Here is a 26,098-nt window from a genome sequence, read left to right as displayed (position 1 = left end):
AGAAAGAAATGGGATGAAAGTTAACTGAAACTCCCCTTATATGCTTTCAGAGTAGAATCATTAATAAATAATTAAAACAATACCAGTACCTCACTTTAAAATTAGATAACGAAACAAACACTGCTTTAATATTGTGTTTTCTTTGAAATGTGTTTATTTACTCTAGCTGGCTAAAAGAAGGACTGGTTTTCTTGCTCTCTCACCCCTTTCCACAAGTGATCAAAGATGTTTGTCATGTTACAACATTTACCCACAACAGCAGGGTGTACCTCAGCAGTGTGCTCCTTTCAGATCACTTATGTCTGCTGGAGAGATGACTCCTTTAAAAAGAACTCAGTGTTTGGTAAATCAGGTCTTTCACTGACCCGTTCTCTATGGATTCTCAGAGCACACAACCTTAGATCCTGTCTTCCTTGAGAGAAGCATGCTGTTTCTCAATCTCAAACTGATTAATCTCTTTCACATCCTGCTTCCATTATACCAATAGTCTTAATAGTAAAGCAAGGAAAAGCATTCATTTAGCAACACATAAGCTTTGGGTACAGTATTAAAGAAGAAAAATAAAACAAAATCCCCAATGTTTTGAGTTGTCAAAGGATATGTGCATTACTTAGACATCACCAAAGACTCTTTCAAAACCAAGCAGTCTGTGGCTTAAAATTACTTTTTCCTTTGCCTTTCCTTTCCTTTGGCCTGCCAGCCATCTCCTTCTCTTTCATTATGAGCTGCTTCCCTTCTATGATACCATCCATAGACTCAAAAATTGAGAGATCAGCCTATATATATCATGTATGGATTTGCATAGTAAAATATGGCCTCAGCAAGAATTTACAATAATGACTAATTAGAAAAATAAACTTCTTTCTATAATTCATTCTACATTTGATTGCCAAGTACCTACCTGAACATGTCTCCTAAGCCTTTCAGCATTCCTTTCTTCGCCTTAATTTTATCCTTCTCTTTATCTCGATCTTTCTTCTTTTCCTTTCCAGTTTTTTTTCTGTCACTTTTATCTTGGCTTCCATTCATGTGTCTCTCTAATGAGTGGGATGGCTGATCACTTGCTGTGGACACAGATTCTCTCCCAGATCTTGAGCTCTCCTCTGTGTCTTCCTCCACTGAAAGCACATATTAAGAAACATCAGTGACATAAGAACAAACAGAAAGTGCAGACTTTTCAGTATATTCCATAACGTATTTTGAAGCAGGATATATGCAAAACCACAATAAACTCTTTTTTTTAAAATCAGTATCTGCTTACATAGTTTTCCAAGAGTGTTCATTAGAAGTATTAAACTCATAAAAGCAAGGAATTCACCTTTGCAGACCATTCTGCAAAATACAATTTGCACTTTATGGGTACTCTGGATAATGTATGGATTAATAAAGAGAATTAGCAAAGTGATATTAATTGGTCCATTTTATTTGAGTATCTAAATCAGTTGAAGAGAGATTTAGAAACATCTGCAAGAAGCAACAACAGCAGTGCAGCATGCCTTGTCCATAAATTCTTAGTTATATTCTCATAAAAATATGAAAGTCATTAGGGAGTGTTAAACCTCAATGCAAGCCATAATAGACTTTTTTCCTTCTGCAAGTAACATAATAGTTTTGTTATGCTTCTTCATTTCCTGGAGCCATTTAGAACACATCATGCACTGTGATTGTTATTTTTGGTGTTACTCTTGGTTGAGATGGGGCAGCCTGGGAGGTTGAGGTGGGGAGATTTCATCCAGTGGAACAAGTAAAATACTTTAAGGGCAGATAAAATATTCCTTCTCTGTTTCTAATCCAAGACTAGGAGTCCTAAAGTGTACCCAAGGTTAGATTTAACACAGCCCACATGTAGTTCAGAAAGTTTGAAAGAAAAATTTCTAAAAGAAGAAAATCCACTGAAAACCTGAAAACTGCTTCAGTAGTTTAGTAAGAAAGAAATAAAACACTTCAAGCTGGTGGGTCAGAACACTGCACTGCATGCCCTGTGGAGCTGGGACTTTCCATGAGCTCTAACATTTTATATCATCACATTTAAGTAGGGCTCCAACCATCTCCCAGCTTTCCAACAGACTGCACAAAGCAGCAATTAGGATCACAGATGCATACTTAGCATTGCCTCCTGTAGCTCCAATGAATACAAAGGCTCCAAACAACTTTTGACAGTAGAATTTGAAAAAAAACACAGTCTTGCCTTATATATACACAGTCTATGGAAAATAAAAAAAAAATTGTACTCAATAAGATTTTGAAATGGTCATGGCTTATAGAAAGAAAAAAAAAAGTTTTTTAGTTACCTATGTTTACTACTTCTTAATATTATTCTGCTAATATTGCTCAAGATCTCAGCACCTCTTCTATAGCCAGCAGAAGAGTGTAATTCTTCAGAAATTTCTCATCTGTAGACTACTGTAGAATATAAACTTGCTTTTCTTAGTCATCATTCATCTTCACCTTGCAAGTAAATCACTGAACCTGAAAAGTCTACAAATCACTGACTGAAAGCCATTCAATATAATGTCTTCTCTCAGAACCTTGCTTGCAAAATACTCTTTATTCCTTAATATTACAATCCATAGATGTGTCCAATAGACTTTGCACTTATTCACCAAGTATCAAGTTTTCTATAAATATTCTCCAGCCCTGGATGATCACACAGACATATTTCAAGAAAAATATACCGTGGCAGATACATCTCAACATTAGTAACTATTTTTGAATCTTAACTAGCGCTCTGAAGTGCAAACCACCAGAGTGGCCAGGCCTTTGCATTTAATTCAGGACTGCTATGAGTAAAGCAGATGATACAGCAGCTTCTTAACTGTAAATACAGTTTTAATATTCATGTTATTGTATTTTAGGAAACTAATAGGTCCTATACATGCCTCTGTACTAGCTGTTCTTTTACTTTTTTTTGTCCCAGCCCTTCTTAATCAGTGTCTGGAATGATATTTAGTTATTATTAAAAGAATTGTGGAAAAACACTTTGGAATAGAAATGTTAATTTTTTACATGTTAATTTATAGCTACAATCTGTTCTAACTAGACATTTAAAAGACTGTACTTGCAAACGAATATAATTAGCAAAAAAAAAAACTGTATGAAATTTCTGACAAATTTTGAGATCAACTGTTTACTTGGAACTTCACAGCTAGAATTTTAAAGATCAATCAGTTTTGACCTATGTTTGTTCATATTCACATAACAATACATGAAATAAATCATAAATATATATATATTGTTTACTGTGCTATGCTGAGTTGCAGAACAACTTGTCATAACAGCGTGTCATGGTTTAGGAAGGGTACCCCCCAGTTTGGTGCTCCTACTCAGACTCTCCAAAACATGTGCCACCCACTCGCTCCCCTTCCCTTCCCCTTTGCTCCTGCAGCAGGATGGAGAGGATAGCTGGAGGCACAAAAGGTAAAGATCACAGGCTGAGATAAGCACAGTTTACTGGAAACAGCAATGAGATAAGAAAACCAACAGTAACAGCAACACCACAAATGAAAGAGCACACAAGGAAAGAATGATCGGCACACAACACCATGATCCTGATAACACCTGACTGTTCCATCCACTACTCTACAGGACCTGGTAGGGACCCCTTCCCACCATTTCCCTGGGAAATGATGTGAGGTGGTATGGAATAACCTCTGGCCATGCCCCCTCCTGGCTATGGCAAAAGTCAGCCCTGTCCTGGCCAGAACAGGACACAAAGCTCCCACTCGCTATTTATTTTGCACGTTCCATGAGAACAATGTCTCCTTTCTGCATTAGTGTTGCAATTAATATTTGTCTATCATACACAGTTTGCTTGCAATTAACTCAATAGCTTAGACTGAGGCCTGTGAACTGGGATGCCTGTTCTCCTGGAGTAAACACTGGTCTCTCTACTGAACTAAATAGATTTCCAGTTTTCTTAAAAGGACCCAACATGAAGAAGCTTGTTTCACTTTTATGCAGTGCAGTCATCCTGCAATTAACATACACATAATTACTAGTGTTTAGAACAAATGCAAATGCTGCTCAATTAAAATTCAAACCCAGGCTACAAATGAAACTTCTAATTTTTGTTATGTTGCAGTAATGACATTAGGTTACTGCAAAACGCAGGATGTATTTGTTTTGGTGCTCTTATTTCCTTTTCTTCCTGCAACCTCCTGCCTCTCCATTCAGGATGCTGAAGCCAAAAAATTAAATTGGAGTATACTTTAAACATCAATTAAACTGAACACTAGTGTCATTTCATGAACCACACTGCAGTATGGAGAACTACACAAACAGGTATTATGAAGCTATTCTCCTAATTAGCCCATAAAATGGAAAAGATGCACATGAGGAATCAAAGCTACTTAATGTGAAACTATTTTGCCACTAAGCTTCTAGGCCTCTTATTGTGATATTTAATACAGCCCTAGATTCCAGCAATTAAGATTCAGCAAAAGATTAGAAAGCTTTGTTGATCTCTCCCAATCAAAATTCCTTGTTCTTCTTCATGACACTAAAGATAAACATTTTGCTTCTAGTCAGCTATTTCAAGTATTAAAGGAAAAAAAAAAAACCCAAACCAAACCAAAACAAAACAAAAAAACCCAACCAAAAAAACTCAAAAAAAAAGGAAAAAACAAAAAAAAAACCACCCCAAAATCAGGAAAAATTATCTGTAAAAGCTGAACACTCACACCTCTTTCCACAAATGTTCCTTCTTTACAGCCATTAAAACTCACACATATCTTCTCAAATAATTAAAATGTTACCTCAGAACCAGTCAGTGCCATCTGATTTTAATCCCACATTTAGTAATTTAATAGCACATTGTTGCAAGGACATTTAGAAGAGTCAGCCCCTTTGTCACATATGCTACCTGTGTTCTTTATGGCTTTTGTGTATGGAATGATGACATGTTAGGAACTCCTCTATACAATACATTGCAGTGCTATTATTTGCTAATCCAAAGTGGGTCACTGTCTGAAAGACAAAGAAACACTTCTAGTACTGAAACACTTGGAGAAAGGCAAAACAATTCAAGCAAGCAAATGGATCCAACCTCAAGGGCATCACCAAACTGACCACCAGCATGTTTGCCTAGGTTTTATAATGAGAGAAAGTCACATTCTAATTTCAAACAATTATGGAATAATTAAATACAATTTCAAAAAAACTTAGGCAACGTTGTTATGGCAGCAGTGAGGCATTAGTTACATTAGATCCAGATTGTTAAACTCCTACATATTCATATGTGCCCAAACTTTGTCCAGCTGAAGACACCATTTGGTAAATTCTCTGGAAGCCTAAGTCCATATAAAATTTACACAAAGTGAAGCAGACTGCAGTGCTTTTAGGTTTACTGCAGATACAGACATTTTCAGGAAGGCAGGTGACATAGGGCTGGGACAGCTCTTAAGCTTCTTCCATCACCATGAGAAGCAAAAATCCTCAAGGACTGAATTCTGTCCAATCAACTTCTTACATTCTTCTTGCTTTGCTACTCATTTGCTTCTATGAATCTGGCACTTGAAATTTCTGGAATACTTCTTGAATGCTTCATTACCATATGTGGAAGCTATTAGAACAGAACAAAATGCATATTTGTACAGATATAGCTTGGTCACACTTTGCTCAGGCCTTCTTTACAATGTGGGAGCTGACAAGCCTTGCTCTTGCTCTCTCATGACATGAGATGGCTCTTGGTCCACTGGTGTGAGACTGCTTCATCCAGAGATGAGGGCAAAGACTCACCCCATGACATTTTGATTTCACCCAGAAGGCTTTGTCTGGTCCCTGCTTTTGCTGGTTTTGGCTGGTAGGGTTATTTTTCTTCACGGTGGCTTTTATGGGGATGTGTTTTGGATTTGTGCTGAACACAGGGTTGATAATACAGAAATGTTTTTGTTATTGCTGAGCAGGGCTTACTCAAGCCCTTTTAAAGCCAAGGCCTTTTCTGCTTTTTGTATAGCCACAGTGGTGAGGAAGTTGAGGATGTGTAGGAGCCTGAGAGGACACACAGCCAGGACAGGTGGCCCCAGCTGACCAAAGAAGGGATATTCCAGACCACATGGCATCATGCTCAGGATGTTAAGTTGAGGGCAGAAGGAGGAAGCTGGGGACATTTGGAGTGATGGTGTTTGTCTTCCCAAGTAACAGTAGACATGACGGGGCCCAGTTCTCCTGGGGATGGCTGAGCACTTGTCTGCCCTTGGGTAGCAGTGAATTAATTGTTTTGCTTTGCTTGTGTGTGTGGTTTTTGCTTTCCTATGAAGCTGACTATATCTCAATCCAGAAGTTTTCCAGCTTTCACTCTTCCAAATCTCTCCCCAGTCCCACTAGTGGGGGAGTGAGCACGCAGCTGCCTGGGGCTTGGCTGCTGCAGGAGTTAAGCCACAACACTGCTGCTCCCATGTGATGGATCCAAAGGGCTCCAAAATACTTCCTTGCTAACTCTCTATGCATTGCATCAACAAGCTTAAAAACCCTTACCAGAATCTCATAAACCTATACTCACCTTGAAAGCGCTTCACAACAACAGTTTCATTATATTTTTGATCAATTGAAGTTAAACCATCTGTAACTTCTGGATAAACCTGGGATACCTGTAGCCTCAAACCAGGATTGCTATCAGTGGGCTCACACCAACAAGGCCTTCTATAAAAACATGGTCTGATGTCCCAAAAGAACACAGGCATGTAGCTTGCAAGAATGAGCAGGATCATTATACATTTTCTCACACCTATTCTTCTACTGGCCAGAAACAGATTGACAGCCAGCAGCACCACACCAATATTTAGCCTCACTACGGTATGAAATTGTTACATGCTGGAAAAATAAAGCAGAATTAATTCCATCTGTAGCTACCTTTGAGAAAAGTGACTGGCAAAATGATCTCCTTCGTGGCCTCAGAACACTCTTAAAAAGAGGCAGATTAAAAAAAAAAGAAAAAGCCAAGAGTTTTTTAAAAATAAGAGTGGAAGAGTGGTTACAGAAGTAACTTATAAAAGAGTATTAGGGAATGATGCTTATAAAACCAAATTTCTGAAACTAAAAAACTTTTAAAAGAGTGAAAAATTCCTTTTCAAGCCTTCATTAAATTCAGAATAAATACTTTACTACTTCAACCTTCCCATCATCATCCTCATTCATAAACTTCTAACTATCTGCAGGTTGATTAAAAACAATTCTGCTTGTGTGTGACAAGTTGAAAGTACTACAACATGAAGGTTAAAAATTCAATGATTTTAATACAACCCCCGATTGAGGTAATTTACCATTCATACTATTTTCATTCAATATGAGTTGTCATTTTACCAGCCCATTCTTACATAGTTCAATAATGATAAGGTTAGCTTTGAAGTGATTCTTTTATGTTAATGACATTTTCCACATGTTGGGTCATACTTCGGGTTAAAGAACTGAAGATGTAAATGAATGCCCATTAGGGTGGGTAATAGCTGATCATTAACTTTATATTTTATTAGATCTGCCAACCTTACTCACTCTAATTAAAGGACAGTGATTTCTTTTTATCCCCTCCCAACACTACAAATGTACTATTTCAAAGTTAGATGCCTATATTTTCGTAACATAAATTTAGTGGGTTTGGCTTTCTACCTATTTTTTTCTCGTTTACATTAGTACATTAATTAGCCATCTTACAGAATATTTTCACAGTAATTTAAGTAAACACATTCCCAATAATCTTATTCTCTTATTTTAGAAAGGAAGAAAGCTGCAGAGTGCAGTGATCTGTTGAAGCAAATCAAGAGAAAAAGCCTAAATATTGATGAAGTTAATTCTATTCTTTTAAAATTCTAAAATTATGCTCTGCTACTTTAGTCACTTTCTAAAGGAATTAACCTATGCCATTAACACTCATTATGCAAAACAACAGTTTACTTACAAGTTTCCATGCCTTCATCATCATCATCTGCTACAGGTTTATCATATGATTTGTCTATGGCAGCTCTGAAGCTTTCGTTGCAGCCTCGTCCTCGGATAATTCGCGGCCTTGGGCGGTGGAAAGGAATGTCACCGTTCAGTGTCACCTCAGCCACGGCTGTCTGCAGGCTTTCCAATGAGCTGGATTTCTTCAGACCTAATGAAGGCCCCACATCTCTGGTTGGGGAACCTTAGTGATTTAAAGGGGGAGAAAAAGTAATTAGAATTAGTATTGAGAACGGCATGCTTGATTATGCATATCCATCCTGAAAGTCTTTGGGGACACACTTAACATTATTCACATCATCTCTCAATAATCTGTAGGGAATTCTCCACAGATTTGTTGGTCTCAGAAGCAAATGAGTATGTCAAGTCACAGTCAGTGGAACTGACAATGTTAGCAATGTCTGGCTTTTCAAATCAGTGAAGAGAGACCAACATCCATTACTATTATTTTACACAATTTAAATGATAAAGGGGCTTTAAAAACTTAGCTCATACAAGCAGCACAGATGCATATCTAACAGCATCTAACAAAACAATTAACTATTTTTGGTTTGAGCAGAAAATTTCCTCTGTACTAGCAACTGATGAACAGAGAGCAGATTATGGGCATGACTCCTATCATGTTTAGTGTAAAAAAAAAGTAGCCTGACCTCTGGTGTCAAGGAACATGCTGTTTGTCTGAGTTTAAAGACTTGCATCAAATTGCTAACAACTTCATAATTAAATGCTTCTGAGAAATATCAGCTGACTTGCTCAGATTGTGAAATTGCTTAACAATAATCTGTGGAATTATTGATGGGCAATACCAGTTACCCAGCTGGAAAATAAACACACTCCTGGCAGTCACAAGGAGAGACTGTTGGGGCAGCACTACTACAGCTGGGGCTGAGGGCAGCTCTTATCACTGATGAGAGGGCAGCATGTCCAGAGATGTGCCAAGGAAGCCTCAGGCAATGTCCTGCAACAGCCTCTCTCCATCCAGACTTCAATCCCCAGTTTTGTGGGTTAAATGTACAGCCTTTGTTCTTAGACTACCACCTGCACTGCAAATCACCTCACAACTGCATAATTAAACCTCATACTAAAGTAAAAACTGGGAAGAATCTTTCAGGGGGAAAAAAAACCGAAAAACCACCCCATTTTATTGATTTTATTCACAAGTGCAAGTACAGTCTTAGCTAGATTTTCTATAGGATTTGGGAGTGGAGATCAAGATGAGGTGGGACAACATTATCATGGCTACATTTCCTGAAATTATGAGACCAGAGCCCTCACCTGTAATATGAAATTTGCATTTTTTTCTCTACCCAAAGGGAGCACAAAAGAGAACTGTTGTGGCACCACAACAGTCCCAGGTGGCAGGCTGTTGCCTAGTTGATATCAGCATCCTTATCTGGCAAAAATAAATTTCACAGCCAGCCACCACTGAGAGACAGAGCCAAGGCAAGAATCTCCAGTATTAACAGTAAATTAGTAAGCATAGGTGTGAATAAAGGTGTAAAAAAAGAAAACTACCTCTTTTAAGCATTTATCTCAGAATAGTACAAAATTCTGAAGATGATCCCTATTCTGGAAGAAATTAGGAGACAGAAGGGAGACTGCATCTGTCACTGCTCTTCAAGGTATGTAAAGTTACCTTAAATTGGGGAAAACTCCTACTGCTCTACTAAAACTATTCAGTATTCTCTGGGGAGGAAAGGGGCTTGTTTGCCCCCACAGAAGAGATGCTGAACAGCAGCATGGCAAATTTTCTCCACATCATTTGTTACCTTGGTATGAGATGAAGCAAGGCAGTGAATGCTGTCATTTTCTATTCAGCTATTAAAAGTCTGAGCAATTATGTTAAACTGAAATCCCTCAGATCAAATAAATTCAAACAGCAGCTGTCAAAGTATTTCCCTTCAGCTGCCCTGTTAAGACTAACTTGTAAACAGAAACAAACCAAACATCTACCCTCCCAGGTCTACACAACTCTGCAGTTTGGTTCCCCCAGCAGTCTGGGGTCCTGCTGCTTGCACCCTTGGTCAGAAATAAATGCACCCCAACAAATAAGAAATTTTATCTTCATGAATTCCCACCTCCTAGAAGAAGCCACCCTCTCACACACAGCCTGTACTTATTAGAGGGCTGAGGGTTGTGAGGATGGCTGGGGGCAGAGCACAGGGCCAGCTGGGACCAGGGAGGGTTGGTGGCTTCCCAGCTGTGCAAACAAGCTGCAGTCTGGAATTGCCAAACTTCTCAAAATGGCCTGAAGTCTCAGGCGAGGGTTTTACAGAATATTCTCTCTGCCAACTAAAAGCACTCCAATTTAGACAGTGCCCTATAAAACTGTCTAACTTTCTAGTCCATGGTCAAATCTGCTATTCTTCCACTAATGCCTGCAGTACACAAGAAATGATATTTTGTTTTGCTTTTTACTTTTCAAAGTATTTAATTGTATTTTTTTTAATTGTCTATGAGACAGAAAAAAAAAAAGAATGCAACATCTTGGAGAAAAAAAAAAGAGGAAATGGGACAATCATATAAACCAGCTGTTTGACAGATCCAATTTCATATACAAAAGGAAAGGGTGTCCTCTTACATAGCAACTTACTGTAAACTTCCTTATTCCACAATCTGCTTTGTAACCTTCCAAATGAAATGCTCATATATCTTTTCCTAATTACTGAGTGGCTGTTTTTGTAAACAGTAATTATAAGGAAGGCATTTACGTGCCCATTTGTGTTCATAAAGAACACTAAAAGAAGTTCAATTTCCTGACACCCAATACAGACCTTTGTGAGAACTGTATTTATGTAAGCTGTGTTTTCCCAAAGGATATCCCATCTGGGATATGACCTAATGTTGAGTACTGTAAAACTAATAATGAATTACATAAATGATAAGAATATTTATTGAACTTGGGTGGCCATGAACACAAATGTGAACAGGTTGCAGAATCTGAAATGGGGAAATCTCCTCTCACAAGCAATTTTATCAGTGTGATCATAGAGCTATGTATATTTTAATGCCTTCACTATCTTCTATGGCTACTTCATGGCAAATCAACTATTCTAAAAGTACAGTTAGGTCCCTGTAAATAGTGTGTTAAGAATTTATTACTAGAATTCACCAGTCAGAAAGTGAGTCGTTTACCCATAATCTGGTAAAACTTTCTTTAAAAAGGATTCTGTTTAAAATTTATGAGTCACATCAAAACACTGTTTTCTAAACACAAAAATGTCAGCATTTTCTTCCAGCCTTTACAGCCCTGGTGGTAATCATCAGAAGCGTTATCTGCTCAGAATGAGTCCTACCTCTATTTTGACACCAGAATTTAAAGCAGAAAAAAGGAGAGGAAAAGACACATCTACCTAAAGCGTATTTATATGACTGAGGATGAAAGGGATGCTTTTATCATTTTTAAAATTTGAAGTTTATCAAAATCTCCCTTTCCAACAATTTCCTTAGCAAATATCCTTTGAGGTGGATTCATCCCTCTGTATCCCAGCAGTCCCCCTGCTCTGACTGCCACCATGCATCCTCCTCACAGCTCGGCAGTGCCCACACCCTGTCCCCATCTCCTGAGGGCTTTGTCACCTGCCAAGCACAGCCCCTGCCCACCACACATGTCCCTGCACTCCTCCCTGTGTCCCCAGCTGGCCAAGCCTTGCCCCCCCAGCCCTGCAGCCACCACGCAGGTCATGTGTGACTGTGCAGGTGCCTCTGCATGCACACACACCGAGGGGACACTGAGCACACAGACATCACACCCAGCCTGTGTGCTGCTCCCTACCCCTACCCTTTGCTTCTCCCTTGTGCTGACACTGTTTAACAACTCACTGTGCCTCCCCTCATCTCACCCTAAGGCAATCACTTATACAGTGACACCAATCCGCTCCGGCGATTTGCAAAGGCAAACCCCACGGTGTCAAGGGATAGATGATGTTTTGTCCTGGCTAATTTTAGTCTATAAAGCAAATTTTTCATCAGCACATTCTTTTAAATCATTTTAAATGACTTTTTTTTTTTTCTTTTTGAAACATTAGTCTTAGGAGAAGTCAAGTCAAATGCTACCTGCAAATGATGCCAAAAACCTCTCTGTATTTCATTAAACCAGTTTTGCAAAGGCATAAAGTCTACTTTCTAAACACCCTTCTTGAAGGACATTGTCAGTGAGTCTATTTACTTAGTAATATTTGCTCCATTACATTTGATAAATTTTTCCATTTCTAGTTCAGTTCAGACACTGAGATCAACACTTCATCTGGGGAAGGCAGGGGAGGAATAAAGTAAAAAACTGCATCAAAACCAGTTTAATTTTGATTCAGTTTAATAAAAGTTTAATTAAAAAGCATTGTGTAAAAATAAATCCATAAATAATTTAAATAAATGTTATTTGATTTTTTTCCATTTTCATAATATGCACATGGAAGAAGTACCACCTAGAGCTAGTATGTCTGGTACTCTATAAATGAGCCATGCTCAATTGCTACTGAATATACTTCTAACCTCTAGGATGAACTGTAAACACTGCAAGGATTAGGTACTTCAAGTGAACTATAGAAAGAAAAATAATTAAAAAACTATTACAGTAACTAGAGATGGAGAGTTCTGTGCTCTTCTTTTCAGCCAATACTATTAAATCCAACTGTGACAGTAACAGAGTTTGTTTTTATCTTTTCTAAAGTAAATACATGTTGAAGTTTTCTGGCTTTTAGAGTTCATTAAAGCATAGTTCACCACACATTTGAAGCTTTTTTTTTCATAGAACCAGACAATTTTTAAGCCAAACCACAGTAAGTGGTTTGTTTAACAGCTACATCCATCTTCAGTAATGGAAGATATCCAGTGTTTATATACAAAACCTGGTTAAAAGCACACAAGATAAATAAAACAAAAGTACAGCAAAAGGTGTTTTCCTTTTTTCCAGCCACTGAAATTCTTTTCCAGCACATTTGCTGTGCACAAAATATGTAACTGCCTAGTCCAGACAGCATGGTCATGCTCTTTCACCCAAGTTGTCCAACTTGCCTCTTTTTATGGAATTTAATCCAGGTGTTACACATAAAGGAAAACTACACTCAGTTCATACCACCCTCTACTGATACCACCAAGACCACTATGCACTTTTAAAACCTGAAGATTGTATTTTACTAAAACACACAGATTTTACACCATTCTAATCACACGCCAGTCAACTATACAGATTAATAAGAAAATGAAAAATAATTTACAAAAATGTTGAGCTTGGTCTTTAACTTGCTTTTATGTGAATAATGCTCAGAGGTGAAGGCAGTTCCTAAGCATCAATTATTACCACAACTATTAACACAATTCATACATTCACACTCTGATGGCTTTAATCCTCCAAAACATTCATACATTTTGATTTTGTTTACCCATTCTTTTTTTGCAAAGCTGCAAGTCTGTGGCCATATTCTGCAACGTTTTAAAAGCTAGAAGACTTATCTGTTCAAATAAAAATGATAATTTTATCACTTGATTACTTATAGCTTTTCAGTATTCCTACTCATGTTATACAGTCCAGTTAAACAGAGATGCAGTGGTGAATTAGTAAATGTAAATTCTGTATTGAATGCACTACTCGTCAAATCATGATAAAATAAATAATATTTTCAGGTTAAAAAGGTGAATTGTTCCTAATTAGAGCTAAGTAATGTTATGGTGTCCTCTGGATCTAGCCTAATTAAAATAGCATTCTGCAGGTCAAAAGCTAACTTATATTAATAAATCATAAACGTTCATAATTGCAGTTGGTGCATTATTTTAATTAATAATAAAAAAATATGCCTTGAAAGCTATTTCTCATTATCATTTGTGAAACATTACAATGAATGGTATGTGGAAAAGATTCTATTTACATATTCTTTTGTTCTGTTACGATGCTTGGGTTTCAGCTCCAAAAGCAAATCAACTTGCACAAATAATCTTCAACTCAATGCACAACATGTATCTGATGACCACTTAAGGCAAAGGCAGCAGTTTTCTAATTAAAATAATTATTTTCAAGCACTGTGTTAGCACTGTAATAGCCAAACACTCGAACTCTTCTAAATCATCTCTCTGTGCACTGCAGTTTGCGGCTAGGAGGAGATTTTCCAAGATTTTTTTTTTTTTTTTGAAAGGACAAAAAACCCCAAACAACTCTGAATATTGATGAGTTTAAAGTGCAGAAACAGGTGTCTGCCTAAATGACCCGACTGAATATACTACCCCTGATACTTATCCTATAGAAAAATTTTCTTTTTCCGTACGACTTGATTATTCACAATAGAAAGCAGCCATGCAAGTACTGGAATATTCATGTTTTCATGCAATTTGACTGGCAGTTCTGTAATTGTGGTAAGCTGCTTTGACCAAGGTTTCTATAGCAACAGCCTTACTGTCAATTCTTACCTGTTTTCTGGTCATCCATTGTACTGAGCTTAGTCTCGTCAGCTACTGTTAAAAGGTAAATGCATAACGGTTAGCCCAGTTAGTGTCCATGCCCCACATGCACTCAACATTCCTCCTGCACATTTTCTTTTCAAGTTAGGGGACCTTAGAAATGTCCTACTTCATGCAAATAAACTGCAAGAGTAAGCAAACATTCTGGGGAGAGGTGGGAGCAAACCAGTAACCCTCATGCAGTGTCAGTCGCTCACATCACGGGCAGGTACAATATGTTATTGACACGTTAGCACGCGGCACTCGTCAAGACAAGTCAACACCTCCAACCTGACTGCAGCCTGAGGATGTTTGTGAATTAGGGATTGTAGGCAAGACAACTATTGTAAAGGAGGGAACTGCATTGTATTTTATTATTCTGAGGAGGGAATTCTGTGTGTTTAAGCCATCGAAACTCACTGCTTGAGGTTACTAGAGTCTGCACTTCAGAATCTAAATGCAATGGCAGAAAAATTGATGGGCTTGTTAGCAATTACTTATTCTCAGTTGGTTTATCAGTTGAAAGGATCACTGTGACTGCCTGTCTTAGCCACTGCTACTTTATAGGGCTTCTGATATAAATATTAAAACTTGGGTCTCAAACAGATGTCAGACTAGTCCCATTTTCTAATTCTGAATTCATCTATAAAATGAGAGACTATGAAAGACCTTTAAGGCTAACTGCATTATAATCATGGACTGAGAATAAACCTGGCTACCCAGAACCACAGCATGTACAGTTTTACACAATCATTCTGTATGGATTGGTAAATGCATTTTTCACCTCCATTTTAATAAATACTGTTTACTGTGTTTAGGCATAACCATATATCCAGAGGGCTATGATATTTGAATGTATGGACATTTACAAATAACAAACAACACCCAGGCCACTTGGCCATTCAAGTTAGTACTTTACTACCCACAAGTAGACATTATGTGCAGTACTACTGCACATACACAATCTGTTTGGAATTATAAAATCTATATACTTACAACATGAAAATCAGGTTCAAATAAAAAAAAAATTGAAAAAACATCACTCACTACCTAGATCCATGCTTTTGGATTTTCGTGTTTTAACAAACTCCAACTGACTGGCATCTGAAAATTGCTTTGTACGCTTTTCTGACATGCTCTGGCGTCCAAAACCCTCTCGCTGGAAGGCAAGTACTGGATCAACATCTGGACTAAGAGTGCTGTAGGAAGGGAAAAAAATCATGCGAACATTTATCAAGATCACGCAACCTTTCACTCTTCAGAGAAAATCATTTATTTAGCATGTGACTTCTAGCAACGATTAATCACAGTTTTAAATACACCACTGCAAGTACTCAGTTACACACACAATGGATTTGTTTTACTGCATTAAGCAATTCTAGTTTAAAAGTACCAAGGATTTCACTTACATTTTTAACAAAAGATATACACATCTGGTGCACTATACATAGTCAATCAGAACACAAAGTCCAACACAGGAATAATTTGCAGGAGAATAAAACAGTTCTTTTTTTCTTCCTGAGAAACAAATTTATTCTATTGATAGAAATTTATCTGGTCTGTCTTTATCAGAAAATATTTTTAGTAAAGCATAAATAGAAACTGTCCTGCCTGAAGCCCACAGAGCTTGAAACTTCTCAATTTAAAAACTTTACATTAAAATTTCTTTCCATATGTGATATTTCTTGTAGATTTTTCATAGCTTCTCCTGCTTTTAGCCTGGCTGTGACAAACAACCATATATTTACTCATTGCTTCCCCACAGAGCAAGTCCTTGCCACAGTGGATCCACCCCCTAATCAGAAATGGGGGGAACTGTATTTGGTTTTTGTTTCTTCTGCAGGTTTCTAAACTGACCTCAGCTCAGGCAGTCAGGTTTTCAGTGAGCTGCCTCAGAAACATGCTGAAGATAGATTTATTAATGGTGCTCAAACATTGGCAGAATCATGAGTGCAAGAATGCAGGCAAAATTTGGTGTGCAAGCTAAAAACATTTACACATTTTTTTCAAAAGGCAAGATTGTGTACTGCTAATAAACAACATGAAAGGAAATTCACAAAAAGATCTTCTGGCTCTTAGGAAAGGGCATAGTATATAGATCTCTACTTCAGCTGGCTCAAAAAGAAATCAAAAGCATAAAATACTGAAAAAAAATCATTATTTTGGACCATTGTTATCTATCCTATATATAAATGATCCCTCAAAATCCCCTCTTTGAATATTGTACTTCAAGATTAAAAAAGTTAATATTTTGTCACTGAGATCTCTAAATAGATCTCCACATGCCACTCAAGATATTGTGTTTAGTACCATCTTACTGTTTAGTACCATGTTTCTAAAGAATTCTTTTTACTGTAAGGGCTAAGTATAATACACATCTCTCTCCTAGTGAGAAACAGGCAAGTAGTGAATTTCTGCAAAAAAAAACTTACACTTTTAAATTCTGTAACATACACTTGTTTATGTATGCTATGTACTCTAATTTACAGAAGTCTCTTTAATCAAGAAACACCTGGGTATTAGGCAAAACAAAGAAAAAGAGGTAAGGAAAAGTGTCCAAAGGCATAAAGTACTATAAAGGATGAAAATCACCACCCTCATTACCAGACAGCCAAAAAAAAATTCAGTCTAGTAATGGCAGATTTACAAATAATAAGATATGTGCTTGTGACAGGAATATAATACTTCAATGTGAGCAGGATCAGAGCTTATGTGAATAAAGCCAATGTCAAGTGCCTTTTGACTTTAATGTTTCTGGCTCAGGCTCATAATGTTTTACATTTAATTACTGCAACTATTTCAGAGATGTCTGCACAATTTCGCAATGTTCTCAAGCATATGCTTAAAAGCTCTGATGAATCAGAACCATACTCAAAAATAACTATTTAGTCCTAACACTGACTCCCACAAAATAGGGAAAAAATTATCTCCACATGATAAAAAGATAAAACAGACAAGGCCAATATACACTTCTAGCATTTATAGCAGTACAATATGTAGCTGAGTAAGAACCACCTAAATCTGAAAACATCCTCCAAAGTGACTCCAACTGAACTTACAGGGTTTCAACACCTTTCATAATCAGGTCATAATTGACTTTACCAAGGCCACACAGAAGTTTCTGGCTCCCTGCTAGTCAGCCCTGTCTCTGAAGGCCAGAAAAATGTGGTTTTACTAAGTGAGAATTTTTTTTTCCAGCAACATCTGTTAGCACAGGCTCACGTTTGTTAAAATTACTGGTTTCATCTTGCTGAACAAAATGTATCCTGTGACGCTTTCTTCAGAAAAGGTGAACTTATAAAATTATTTGTTTTGGCTCTATGCTTCTTTTCTCATACAAGGTTGCTTTGATCCTCCTGCATAAAACTTCTACTAGAGTAAAATATCATTTCCATGTAAACACAGCACACACTTATATACTGAACTTCAAGTCCTAAGAACAGACTAAAACTCCAGTTCAAAATATAACTTGAAAAGGACACCACAGGTCCCAGAGAGAGCAGTGGGGTCTGGACATGGCATCAGCAACTGGGAATTTGGGAGGTTGGAATCCAGCATTGCCACTGACACCATTTTTAGAGACTTTCTGCTTCCCTGATCTGGCCTTGTCACACCTCACTTCCACACATATTTATTAAGGGAATTATTATTACATGTTTCACAGTATCCTGCACCCTAAAGGTGCTACTTAGCAGCTTTATTTGAGCCTTACATAGAGGTCTGAATTTTCAGGTCCTGTTTTATTTCTATTATTAATGACCCATGAGTGTTTCAGTAATTAAGGAAGGAGTGGATCACAGGAATCTGAATGCATGTACATTGTCTAAAAGTGTTCAAAAGTCCCCAAGAAGAGCAACAACTGCAAAACCAATGAGCGAAGAGGAGGAATTAATGCCCCTAAAAATGTCTCATTTTAATATTTTTCAACTACATCAATAAAAGACAGAGGTGAATTTAGTGCAAGTCATTAAGCAATGCCAAATGCAATTTACTATATTCTAGAATACTTAACAAATAAGATTTCTGGAATGACAGCTGATCCTTAAAAGAATGTAACCGTCTTCTGACCCTCAATGTTATTAAAATTCCATTTATTAATCCTGTCTTATTGGCCCTTTGTTTTCATAACATTTTCATCAAGGATTAGGGAGATATTGTGAGGCTGAAAAAGCTTATATTTTCTTCTGTGATTCAGAACAGCTGCCATTCTTGTTTGGATAACCCTTCATCCATATTCCTAGTTTTACCCTTTGTGCCTTCCAGCAAAATCATACAATGCACCTTCGTTTTACAAGTCTTCCTTCATCCATTAGCAACAGGAAATTATAGCAACAATCTAATTCTATTGCCATTTACTTTTTTTTTTTTACAAATAGAATACATTAGGTACTAAAGCATGACGCTGCTTTAAGTGCCTTAACTCTTTTAAGTGCCATTGTATCTGAAGACCCTTACAGTTTCTCAAACATACACTTAAAACTTTTTTGAGTGTGATCAATTCTACAATACCTAATCCCTGTTTTCTTTACTGTTACTTCATTTACAAAGAAGTGTATAAATAGCAAGAAACACTACAGAAGTCAATGTAAAAGCATCTGCAGTTTTGTTCAAATGTTTTATTTCATAGGATTTTGCTCACATTCAGCTAAAAATACTCCCTCAGAAATAAGCTATTACATGCAGGCTTGAGGACTGTTCTATTTAAATGTCTCAGATTCTCAGCTTTTACAAAAGACAAATGGACTTTTCAGGGACCCAGATTACAGGTATGACTTGTCCATAACAATAACTGCAACTTCAAAAAAAAGTAAATGAGTATGAAAAAATTAAATTTCCATACTATCATTAAAACAGAACTTAAAATACAGAACTCAATTCCTGGATATAAGATGAAATAAACTAGTTTAAAGCAGAGAAGAAGCTGACAGGTGCATATCAGCCAGCAGGTGCTATTGCTGTTCTATTAAGATATTGCTGACACATTCATAACAGGCTCAAGAGACAAGAAAAATAAGAAAATTCTAGTACTTCACACCATTTGTGGTAATTATCCAGCTTCAAGAAGTAGCAGCGTACAGAGGTGGGCTTTTATTTTGCTATTACTATAGATAATTACTGGACTTGTAAATTAAATCTTAGATCTGTATTAATTGTACTAACTAAGCAATAAACAGTATTTCTTTGCCAGGAACTTAAGCAAGTCAATAATGGAGCTCAATGCATTTCTCATTAAGGCTCTTATTTTAAAAATGTGTTAAAGTAATTGGAGAGTCAACCTAAGACTCACAGAAGTTATTTTTACTATGGATTAAACATATAAAGTTACTTTCCATACCTTTAAATGTGAAACTGTCAATTTCTGTATATTTAAATCTAGAGCTATTACAGTACATTGTCTTTGCAAATCATCTAACAATATGAATAGTAGTTCTTCACAAATAATGAAGAAATCTTAACCAGCTCTTTTTGCATGGGCATTAACACAGAATCAAAACAAAGAGCTTTGACCTCTAAGTAGATTTGAAAGGTTAGTACATTATTAGGAAAAGCAAGGAAGTATACAAAAGTATTGAGATGCTCCTAGATATACAATATCCAATATAAAAATAAAATATCTAATATAAAAATAAAACCTTTGTTTTATAAACTTTGAAATATTCACAGTGATGTTTATAAATTACAATTTCCAATCAGTCTTTCATAAACTCAAGTGTTTAAATTTTGCTAATTTTTTTACAAAAGCTAGGTCAGGTAGCAATTAAATTAAAGTTAGATCATCATCAAAATAACACAGTCATGTACTGTCTAAGTAACATTTCCACAAATATGCTTTCACACAGCACAAAACTGAAACCAGAGGTGTTTGTATAGACTTCCTCCCTGAAACAAGGGAAATTACCAGTTTGAAAATAGTAAAATCCAAACGTGACAGAAAAAAAAAATTAAAATTAGCAGTAGTCAAAATGTAACTAAAGGAAAAGATGCAACTACAGCTCTCTCTTTTTTCCTTCCACTAAACCATGCTCTTACCAGTCTGTTGACTCATTAATTGCAGCTTTAGCCCATCCACCAGTATCAACAGTGCCAAACCCGACATCATCATGGGAACTGGATGATGACTGGTCAGAGAGATGAGGAGGAAGGACTGACAGCCTGTCATCTTCAATAATGACAGTGTCATCCTGGGGCATGTTCACTGTTGGAGACAGCTGATATTTACCTGGACAAAAGGGAGAAAAAAACCCAAAACTAAATTACAGCAGCGTGCAGAGAGTGCCTTGAAAAATATTTCATCACAGATGATAAAAGGTTATGTCAAACTGCAGTGCCACTGATAAGAGTGACACAATGCAGATAATAAAATTAACTATGTCTCACTTTGTACCCATCTTCCTGTGCAGAGGTCTGAAAATTGATACACACCAGTTGTTTCTGTGGCTACTGCAAGACCACAAGGTCTTCAAGCTCAACAAAAGGGTTGAGGTTTGGAAGAGACCTCTCTTCTAGTCCAATCCTTTCCATTCAAGCAGAGACACCTGCAGCCCTGTAGCCAGGACCCCAAACAAATTGCTTCTGAGTATGGCATTTACTTCTGCACCACTTCCCTGAGCACTCTGTGCCAGTGCATGGCCACCCTCACACTGAAAAAGTGTTTCCTGATGTTCAGAAGAACCTCCCATGTTCCTGGCTGTGCCCATAGCCTCAAGGCCTGGCTGAGGAGCTGTCCAAAAGCACCTCTCCCAAAAAAAGCATCTCCTCCTGTATCACCTTGTAAGGTAGAAATAAAGAATGTGTTCCACAAGGACTAACAGAGGCCATCACTTTTCCTGATCAGTCTGGCCCTCATGAAATGAGAATTTATTCAAGTGGTGCTGGGAAGTGGACACATGCAAAATTTGGAGAAAAAAAATTAACAAATTCTATTATCAACAAATTCTAGTAAGTTTTAACACTTTTGTTAAAACACTTACACAAGAACCATCACATACATGATAGGGACTACATCAAGACTCAGCATGAGTCTGTTCAGTGGCAGACTTCATCAGGTAAATTTGTGAGAGTACAAGTTAAAAGATGGTATGATCTTACTAAAACAATTTGTGAAACTGTCACATCTCATGAGAAGAAACACACTAGCTTAATCAACCATTAATCTGACAACAAACTGAAAATTATACTAAAACTATGATGCACCAGTGTAATGTATCATAAAACTTCTATTTCCATATTTTAAACTGCTTCTATAGACACATCAATTATTTCCACACTTTACTCTCACTGTAGATATGGAAAAAGTGTGAATAATTAGGGGAAAATAAAGTTTTCCTCTTTTCTGTAAAGGTTTCAGTTACTATCACTACCTTTGCATGCAATTGTTAATAAACAAGCAAACAAACAAACAAAACCCTATGTGTAAAGCAGTAGTTAAAATCCTCATTGCACTAGATAATACATATAGTAATCTTTCTAAAGAGGGGAAAACTGGCTTCAAAGGGATCATTAAAGAAGGCTGAAAAAATGGCTGGAAGAAAAAGGTACTGCATGGTGAACACCTCATCACTGTCAAACTAAAATGAATGTATGCAGTTTGCATAACAGCTGATTCTGCCCAGCAATAGCTCCTTTGATGGACAGGTTAATGTTTAGCCTGGTAATGTACTTCTTTCCAAACATAATGCCTACAAGACTGTTAACTCTGTAGTTAATAATGTCTCCAAAGAATTGATTGTGCAAAGGTATAACCTTATGGTACTCAGCAGATTGAACTTCCCATCTGAGAGGCTACAGTAATTCAGTAACACTTTTAACTTTTCACTACCCTTCTTTATATCTGACAAGGGTGAAGACTGACATTTTAATAGTTGCTTTAGAATTAAGGAGAAAACCCATCTGACATGCCTATGCTTTTCATTGCAGATGAAGCTAAAAACAGGTGAAAGGCTTCACCTCCAGCAGATGGTTGGACAAACCTCAGCCCCGGACTCAATACATGCTTTGTAGAGAACTCAGCTGAAGTGGATAGAAAATACCCCTGGAGAATTAATTCCACAAGTGTTGTGAGAAACCTTACAAGGAAACATCAAAGAAACTTCAAACCCAGTAATCTTCAGTATATTTGACTGATCTACAAATCTAAGGCATTGCTCAACCTGTCTACAAACCTCTTCAAGAAAATAATTTTCCCTCGGGCTGGAAAAGTGCTATTTAGACTCTGTGAAATTTAGACTCTGACTACACTTCAAGTCCAGTTTTGCATATATAAATTCAGCTTCAGTGAGGTAATCTGTAATAACATAAAGTATGTTGGACACTGTACTAAGCAAGGTAAAACATTCTCCCTTTCAAATGTTTCTCATCTCAGAACAATGATGCTCAAATTTCTTGGACAAGTTACCAATCTAAAGGAGCACAGCCTGTGGACTACATGAAACTGTTGGGTAAGAAGGGTTCCCATCTGTCTGTGCAGAAAAAGAAGGCTCAGAGCTCCAGTACCAAATGGCTGGTCTCCTGGTCTATGAGGATTTTCATCCTACAAAGGAAAAATATGCCAAGCAGCATATTTCAAAAAATATTATACACCTTCAAACCTATTATGCACCAGAAAATAATTTGTACCTGAATTAAACCACCAACATAGAGCCCCCTAAAAAAACCCTGATCACACAGAGTACATAGTATGAATAATAGGTTTATTCATGAAGAACTAAACTGCTCCAGGTCCTTTCAAATCTTGAAATTCCCTGAAGTTCAGTTAATATGTTTGCTGGGATAACTTGGCTCCCACACTGACACTGCATTGTCATGGAACTGTTTCTGGCTTGATCCTTTGTGCTTTTGCTATTGCTTTCTCTTTAAAGGATGGTCTACAAAATCTGTTGAACGCTCTTACCGTATGTTCCAAATCCAGCATTACCTTATGAATGACTCATGAGCATGTTGATACTGTGGGACTCAGACCAATAGTACAATGAATGCCTGGAGAATGACTAACAACAAAGATTTCTCTGCTGTATACAGGTCTTGGATTTCAAGAAAGCGCTCAGATCTGTCAACTATTGTAGAAGAGTATCACATTTTGATGAGATTCCTGGCCAAGGAACTACATTCTGATTGTAAAGGGCTATTTTCATTTCACACACACTCTACATCTCTAGCTAAATTTTTGTCAGTAGTGCTTCCTCCTGATTCTACCCTTAAGACAACAATTATTTATGTAGAGAACAAAGTATTTCCTGTTGTGTAGGAACCATCAAACTTCACAAAGTTCTGGGGGATCCTTCAGGATGAAAAGCAGATTCAGTGCAAGTGATTGTTATTCTGTGTACCCCCTGAAAAATATCTTCTGTTTAGTCACCGTTAGCAACAAAACCTGCCACGTTCATAAAAAAAAATCAGCAACTAGAAGAAGGAGATGAAAGAGGACTTTGTACTAAGTTGTTTGTTGAATAAGAATAATTTATATAGACAGCAGCTATGTATTTGTGTACTGTAAAACTCAGGAGCATAATGCATGATATACAAGAATGGCATGTCAGAAGAAGACTCGAATTTTTAATTATAGAGCCAAGCAAACTAGTATAACACAGTCGGTTTACTGAATAACATGCACCCTGGAAATAATAAAATAAATAAATATAAGGGTTTCTTACAACCATCTAATTCTTAAAAGACCCAATTTATATAAATAAAATATCCCATCTCATCTGAATCAAAAGTATTCCCTGAATACAGAAAGTTGTATCTCTTCTCCATCAGAAATTTTCAGTGAAATATTATCAAATGAAAAAGCATAAAAAAATCCATAATAGCAATAACCACCTAGAAAAGTAGATCAACATGAGAATCATCAGAAACATGAAAAGATTCACGTAGCCTTATTGCAGTAAGCAAACATTATTTTACATAATTTAAATCACATCTTAAAATTGCTATTTTATTCCCACTCTCACAGCAAGGCTTTGACAGCCAGTTCTTGCTTGTCAGTTATGAAGGAGTAAGGAAATTGTCTTAAATACTTTTCCTGAAATTACATTAATGGTATTTAAAAGAACAAAAACACTCTTGAAACCTTTGTTCCAACTTTAAGCAATGACGAAAACAAGCAGGCATTTTCCAGACTTTAAAATTATTACTTTTGAATACTTTAAATTAGGAAGGAAGAAAACTAAAACCCATCCAAGAGCAAAAGCAGCAGGAAGACCTACTCCTTCCATGAAAACAAACTGTCATCTCCTCACTAAGAAGTACTGAGTACTAAAAGTTTACTTAGCTAAATCCATTGAGGGGTAATTCAAAAGACATCAGATGATTCAGAGAGCTCATCAGAGGGGTTCTTGATATGGGGAGAGCACTCAAGGGAAGCAGCACTACATAAAGCACTCCTTTGGGCTTGTTTTCATGGGCAGGACTGGTGTGGGAAGATATAGGACTCCAAAGTTCTTCAGACAGGTTGTTCTCAGGACTAATCCTCACTTTTAGGCCAATTTTCAAGAGAGGAAGAATCATGTAACACCACATAAACATTCTCAGCAAAATAAAAAAAGCCCTTCTTTTTTTCTCATTACCAACCCTAAAAATATAGGGATTCCACTGCATAAAAAGTGACTGAGTCTTTAAAATGTTAGCTATTCTGAAACAAGCAACTGTACCTATCTCTCCCAACAGGCAATACCTCTCTGTTGCATGGCACTGAGACAAAACTTGCATGTGAAAGATTATGAACACTGAAGTTTTAATTTAGTAGAACTGATTAATTCAGTATTAGAAAACTGACCATTCCCCAAAAACTGGGTTTAAACATCACAGGTCTGTGCTTCTGCTGTGATTGCAGAAGGGAACAGTCCAGTCCCAGAAAGACCAGTTTTAGTTACACGCCGCTAGATCACATTTACTATGAGGTTCAGGCACAATCTGATTTTCCACTAACGTGCTTCCACTAAAGATTCAGTGAATTAAAGTCACAACCAACCAATTTTTTACATAGTTCCTGGTCCCTGAAAACAATTCAGAAAAAACAATCAAAGGAAATCAAAACATTTACTTCAGTTTATAAGAAACTTAGAAAATGAAGGATAGATTTTATTTTTCTATGTATACAATGCAAAAGTATCTAAGGGTATTAGATGCTAACAGCTTTGGAAATACTTTTTTGTTTTTTGTGGTTAAACATGAATTACTGGCTACTGCTAAAGGGATGATATCAGACTGATGAACAACTAGTTCAATTTGGCATGGCAAGTCTTGTGCTCTTCTGATGTTGAAGCAAACTGCATTGCTGACACAAGTGCACCCAGACTTTCTCAGGGCTCCCTCTCCCAACAAAATGGACACTGTGTTTAAGTGATAATTTGTTAACACTTTCATGAGCTCTGTGTGTAAATCCTCTGCAGCACTGATGGAAAAAGCAGAAGGCAAAGCTTTGCAAATGTTTTATCTAAAGCCTTGACACAACAAGAACTAGCTCTTTCTACGGAAGAATAGTGCTGAAGACTTCAAATTATTTTATCACTCCTTAAATTTGTTGACAAACAAATACAATTTTTTCTAAATTTTTCTCTTTAAGAGCATATGACTTTGGGTGACATGGTTTCACACAGCCTTGATTTTCATGTGCACATTTTTTCTTCCAAGCTGCACAAAATGAAATGCAATAGAACAGAATATGGTATGTTTCTAATTACTATTGCCCAAATGAACAAAAAAGGGCAGAAGACTTACTGGAAGAAATACCCTA

General features: G+C 36.9%; 1 protein-coding gene across 12 annotated transcripts in view; it reads right to left on the bottom strand.

Annotated features, from left to right (window-relative positions):
* Window positions 1–26,098, bottom strand: part of PARD3 (par-3 family cell polarity regulator) — a 446,494-nt gene that overhangs the window by 138,891 nt on the left and 281,505 nt on the right. For 10 of the 12 annotated variants that reach the window (XM_077173197.1, XM_077173317.1, XM_054645709.2 and 7 more), the window contains 5 exons: window positions 20,395–20,584; window positions 15,412–15,563; window positions 14,335–14,379; window positions 7,892–8,119; window positions 902–1,118 (listed from right to left, as the gene is read on the bottom strand). In XM_077173197.1, coding sequence (XP_077029312.1) covers window positions 902–1,118; window positions 7,892–8,119; window positions 14,335–14,379; window positions 15,412–15,563; window positions 20,395–20,584 — 832 coding nt within the window. The remainder of the gene's footprint in view (window positions 1–901; window positions 1,119–7,891; window positions 8,120–14,334; window positions 14,380–15,411; window positions 15,564–20,394; window positions 20,585–26,098) is intronic. The other 2 variants (XM_077173128.1, XM_077173286.1) reach the window with 1 other exon arrangement.

The sequence above is a fragment of the Agelaius phoeniceus genome, chromosome 1 (genome assembly GCF_051311805.1).
Source record: "Agelaius phoeniceus isolate bAgePho1 chromosome 1, bAgePho1.hap1, whole genome shotgun sequence".
NCBI lineage: Eukaryota > Metazoa > Chordata > Aves > Passeriformes > Icteridae > Agelaius > Agelaius phoeniceus.
The sequence above is the reverse complement of the archived record's forward strand: the minus strand, read 5'-3'. Positions and strand labels throughout refer to the sequence as shown.